General features: G+C 55.2%; 1 protein-coding gene across 1 annotated transcript; it reads right to left on the reverse strand.

The window, feature by feature from the left end:
• Positions 1-285: 285 nt before the first annotated feature.
• LOC113877204 (keratin, type I cytoskeletal 14) lies at positions 286-4,651 on the reverse strand. The gene is made up of 8 exons (XM_027517093.1): positions 3,939-4,651; positions 2,636-2,718; positions 1,957-2,113; positions 1,645-1,806; positions 1,436-1,561; positions 1,117-1,337; positions 980-1,026; positions 286-548 (listed from the first exon to the last, which is right to left on the reverse strand). The coding sequence occupies exons 1-8, from the start codon at positions 4,593-4,595 to the stop codon at positions 454-456; spliced, it is 1,548 nt and encodes a 515-aa protein (XP_027372894.1). The 5' UTR covers positions 4,596-4,651; the 3' UTR covers positions 286-453.
• Positions 4,652-4,906: the final 255 nt, after the last annotated feature.

Below are 4,906 nucleotides of genomic sequence, written 5' to 3' on the forward strand. Positions count from 1 at the left end.
TGCCTGGCATGCAAAAGGCACTCAATAATATCTGGTGAATGAATGAATAAGTAAATGGAGGGGTGAGTAAATGAATGAATGTTCCAGGAGACGCCACATATTAGCTGGTACACACATTATCTTCTGTGGTGGTGAAAGCAGTCCTGGGAGCTGAGCCCAGTCTGCCCCCAGGTTCTTTCTCCCAGTCCCAGAGGCCACAGCCAGGTGCTCTGAGAGCTCACAAGAGATGCCTCCCCCGCATTCTCCCCACCTCCACTCCTGACAATGACCAGGCAGAGACAGGAGTTGTGCAACTCAGCTAATGAAGCTTTATTGATTGCTGGAAGGGGCAAGGGTGAAACAGGGCTCACGAGTCAAGTGCTTGGGGGAGGCGGGGACAGGAGAAGGGATCCCCCAGGGAAATCTGTGTCCACTTGGGGGGTGCTTTCTAGGCATGAGCAGTGCAGAGAAGCCTTAGTTCTTGGTGCGAACAATCTGCTCGTGTGTGGACACCACCTTGCCATCGTGTACATCCACGACTTTGGTGCGAACCTGGCGACTGGAGGATACTAGGGAAAACAGAAGACAGGGCGTTACTAGTGGTGGGTGGCAATAGAGAAATCAGGAGCACAGAGGCCAAGGAGCCCAGGGCACTTAAATGAACTGTCTCCCTACTGCCCTGTCCCCTGATTACCACCTCACCCACTGCTCTTGCCCCAGCACTGATATTATCAACACATTTCTTTCAGACTAGAGCTCCCTAAGGTCAGGGAGTCTGTGTCCTCAGACTGGAGCATCCTAATAACTGAGATCAAAATGGTTCTGTCCAGATCCGTCCAAATGGACCAGGCTTGGTGGGAAGACCATGTGGGGCTCTGTCCATGGTGCTAACTATGGGACCCTAGCTCAACTCCTCCAGAAGCCCCTATCTAACATTCTAGAGCTGCTGGGAGACAGGCGGTGGTCCTGAGTTCAGACTGGATGAGGAGGAAGGCCTTACCATCTCTGGATGACTGAGAGCCAGAGGAGAACTGGGAAGAGGAGAGGCTGTGAAGACAGAAAGGGGCAAAGGTCATTAGACACCGCGGTGGAGCAGAGAGTGAACACAGGGGCAGGACAGGAGTTCCAGGCACTCACTGGGCGTCCTCGCCCTCCAGCAGGCGGCGGTAGGTGGCGATCTCCTGCTCCAGCCGGGTCTTCACGTCCAGCAGGATCTTGTACTCCTGGTTCTGCTGCTCCATCTCGCAGCGCAGCTGGGCCAGCTGCTCTTCCACGCTGCTGATCAGCTCCTGGATCTGAGCCAACTGCATGCAGTAGCGGCCTTTGGTCTCTTCCAGGCTGTTCTCCAGAGATGCTTTCTGTGAGGGAAGGAAAGAAGATCAGGAATCAGGGAGGGCGGTCATTCCCTCCCTGCGAGACCCTGCGCACATACCCCCAGGCCCGGCCACGCCCCTACCATGCTGAGCTGGGACTGCAGCTCGATCTCCAGGTTTTGCAAGGTGCGCCGGAGCTCCGAGATTTCGCTCTTGCCGCTCTGCACCAGCTCGCTGTTGGTAGCCACCTCGCGGTTCAGTTCCTCTGTCTGAAGAAAAGAAAGCACCGTTTGCACGGGAAGTTCCAGGGAAAAGGGGTTCCTGGGTCCCTTCCACTCCGAATGCCACCCACCTTGCTGAAGAACCAGTCTTCGGCATCCTTGCGGTTCTTCTCCGCCATCTTCTCGTACTGGTCGCGCATCTCGTTCAGGATTCTGCTCAGGTCCACGCCGGGGGCGGCGTCCATCTCCACGTTGACGTCTCCGCCCACCTGGCCTCTCAGGGAGTTCATTTCCTACACAACCAAAGAACAATCCATTATGGTGGCCGATTAGAATTCCCCAGTCGGAGGTGTTCCTGGACTGAACGCTGTCTTCAGCCATCTGAATTGCATCTCTTCCCTCCCAGCTAACCCTCTAAGTGGGCTTTTCCATTTAGCTCTCACCTCCTCGTGGTTCTTCCGGAGGTAGGCCAGCTCCTCCTTGAGGCTCTCGATCTGCATCTCCAGGTCGGCTCTGGCCAGGGTCAGCTCGTCCAGCACCCTACGCAGGCCGTTGATGTCGGCCTCCACACTCAAGCGCAGGTTCAGCTCCGTCTCGTACCTGGAATGACCCAAGAGAAATGAGACACCCACCCCAGTCACACTGGTGGTTCTGTTCTCTTCCCCCCTTCTGTCCATAGTTGGCCTTCTTGGGTGGTTTATGGAGCCAGTCTTGATTGGCATGGATAGACATAATACCCATTATTCCTCAGATATGAACATCTGGGGAGGGGGACAATGACAGGAGTAAATAGTTCATTGTGCTGTAGAATTCCTGGAGGGGAGATGCCAACCAATATGACTACCGCTTGCACTTCAGGAACAAGTTGGGAAGTGGGGAGTGCCTCTCCCTGAAGCAGTGGCTCCCTAATCTGACTGTGGATCAAAATCACCCAAGTAGCCTATTAAAAATAACTGAATCAGAATCCCAAGGGTGGGGCCCAAGAGTATTGTATTTTTACAAGCGCCCCAAGGGGGTTGCACACAGCCGTCCTGACACAGGCACGCTCTGTTCAGGGAACACTGCTCCCAAAACGCCCCACCCAGGGAAGACCGGGTGCTCTGAACCACCACTCAAACTCACTTGGTGCGGAAGTCATCAGCAGCCAGACGGGCATTGTCAATCTGCAGCACAACATTAGCATTGTCCACAGTGGCTGTGAGGATCTGCAGATGGAAAGGGCACAGGTCATTGGTGGAAAGGACAGTGTTAGCCAGACCTGACTTCAGCCTGCATCAGGCCTTTACCTTCATGCTTTTCTTGAATCCCCATTACTCCCCACAAGCCTTTGCCATGGCAGCCTAAAGGATAATCCCTGTTGGTCCAGCCTGGCTCATGCTCATCAGAATGGGTAGAAAGAGCCTTGGCTTTAAAATAAATAGCCCTTGAGTTTGGGTCCTGCTTCTACCACTGACTTGTTACAAAACCTGAGATGGGTCTCAGAGCCTCAAGTTCCCTGCCATTGAGGAGAATGACCAGGTTCTCCAGACCCCCTTCCTGACTTGAATTCTCTCTCTGCACAAGCCAGGCCTGCCAAGACTCTGTAGACACATGCACTCCTTCTCAAGCCCTCGGAGCACAGGATCTTAAGTGGGGCTTTCCCACAAACTGAGGTCCAGCTGGCACAGAGGATTCAAACCAGAAGAAGCAAATGGGGGTGGGGGAAGGGTTGGTGGGGATAGATCGAACTCTGGATTGGCTAGAGTTCCCTCCCTCATCATCTGATTTCCCTAATCCCCTCAAAGCATCAGAGCCAGACATCAAGATCAGCAGACTCCTGGTGTGATATGGGAGCAAGGAACAAGAGTCAGATGACACAAGTCCCCCCAGCTCCCCTCCTGTGTGGGGCACGTGAGGTGGGTCACTGCTGATTGTCTCTGTGGGTTTTCCATGCCCTGTTGGCTGTGGGGAGGGGCTGCCTGTGCCAAGACTCATGGAGGCAGCCACCACAGCCCAGACTAATGAGCTAATGAGTGGTTTGGATGTCTAGCCTGGTCCCGTTACAGCCTCGCTCCTCCCCTGGGCTGGAGAAAAGGTTGCTGCCTCCCAAGCTGGCAGGTGGAGCACAAGGGCTCTAGCTTTGGCTCTGCCATTAATTTGCTATGTGACCTTGGACAGAGAGCCCAAAGCTTCAACTTCTTCTTCTGTAACTCATAATGGTAGGAACCCCTGATGTCTCATGGGTCTCGAGTCCAGAGAGGTATGAGCCAGGTGGGGAAAAGGAGACCATCTTTTCATAGACCAGCTCTATTGGGGTCATCTAGAGCCAGAAGAAGGGGCTGGAGGCTAGCCTGTCTAAGAATTCAAAGCAATCAATGCTCTGAGGCCTCCATTGCTCCTGAGTGAGGTGGCTAGAATGGCACCTCCTGCCGCCTGGCCCACACACCTTGTTCCTCAGGTCCTCGATGGTCTTGAAGTAGGGGCTGTAGTCCTTGATCTCAGCAGGCCGCTGCCTCTGGTACCAGTCACGGATTTTCACCTCCAGGTCAGCGTTGGCCTCTTCCAGGGCACGCACCTTGTCCAGGTAGGAGGCCAGGCGGTCATTCAGGTTCTGCATGGTCACCTTCTCACTGCCTGCCAGGAGCCCATCACCAACGCCAAAGCCACCACCAAAACCACCACCCACGCCACCACCGAAGCCACCACCAAAGCCGGCACCCAGGCCACTGCCATATCCTCCACCGAAGCCGCTGCCCAGGGCCCCGCCAAAGCTGCTGCTGCTGCTGAAACCACCACCATAGCCACCCCCTAGCCCACAGACACCCCCGGAGGAGTAGCGGGAGGAGGAGACAGACAGGCCTCCATAGGCGCTGGGGGCCCGGCAGGAGCCTCCAGCCAGGACGGAGGATATGCGGCTAGAGCCACCACCGATGCCCCCGGAGCTCTTGATGGAGCTGGAGGAGGTGTACTGGCGGCTGCAGGTGGTCATGGTGCCAAGGAGAGAGGTGAATGAGCAAGTGAGCGAGTCGGCAGGGAAGAGAAAGGTGCTGAGGTGTAGAAGGATGCCTGGTTTTATACTCCTGCATAGGGGCGGGCCTGGCATTTTCCATTCCCCTTGGCTTTCATCACCCAGAGGCCAGTGCCAACTCCCAGGCAGATCCCTCCTCTCATCCACCTCATCATGTCTGTCTTATTTTACTGGAAACTCATTGTTCAGGGTGTTTGGGGTTTCTTGTCCCGCCAGATGTGATTCACAGGAGGAGGTGTGGGCCTGCAGGCTACGCTTTCCCTTCAGACCCTGGGAGCACATGTGCTGGGCTCAGCAAGACGGTGGGAGTAGGGCTTGTGTGCACCATAAACCTGGTGACTTGTTAGTTTCCCATTAATTCAGTGAGCCTCTGCCATCCACCTGGG

The sequence above is a fragment of the Bos indicus x Bos taurus genome, chromosome 19 (genome assembly GCF_003369695.1).
Source record: "Bos indicus x Bos taurus breed Angus x Brahman F1 hybrid chromosome 19, Bos_hybrid_MaternalHap_v2.0, whole genome shotgun sequence".
NCBI lineage: Eukaryota > Metazoa > Chordata > Mammalia > Artiodactyla > Bovidae > Bos > Bos indicus x Bos taurus.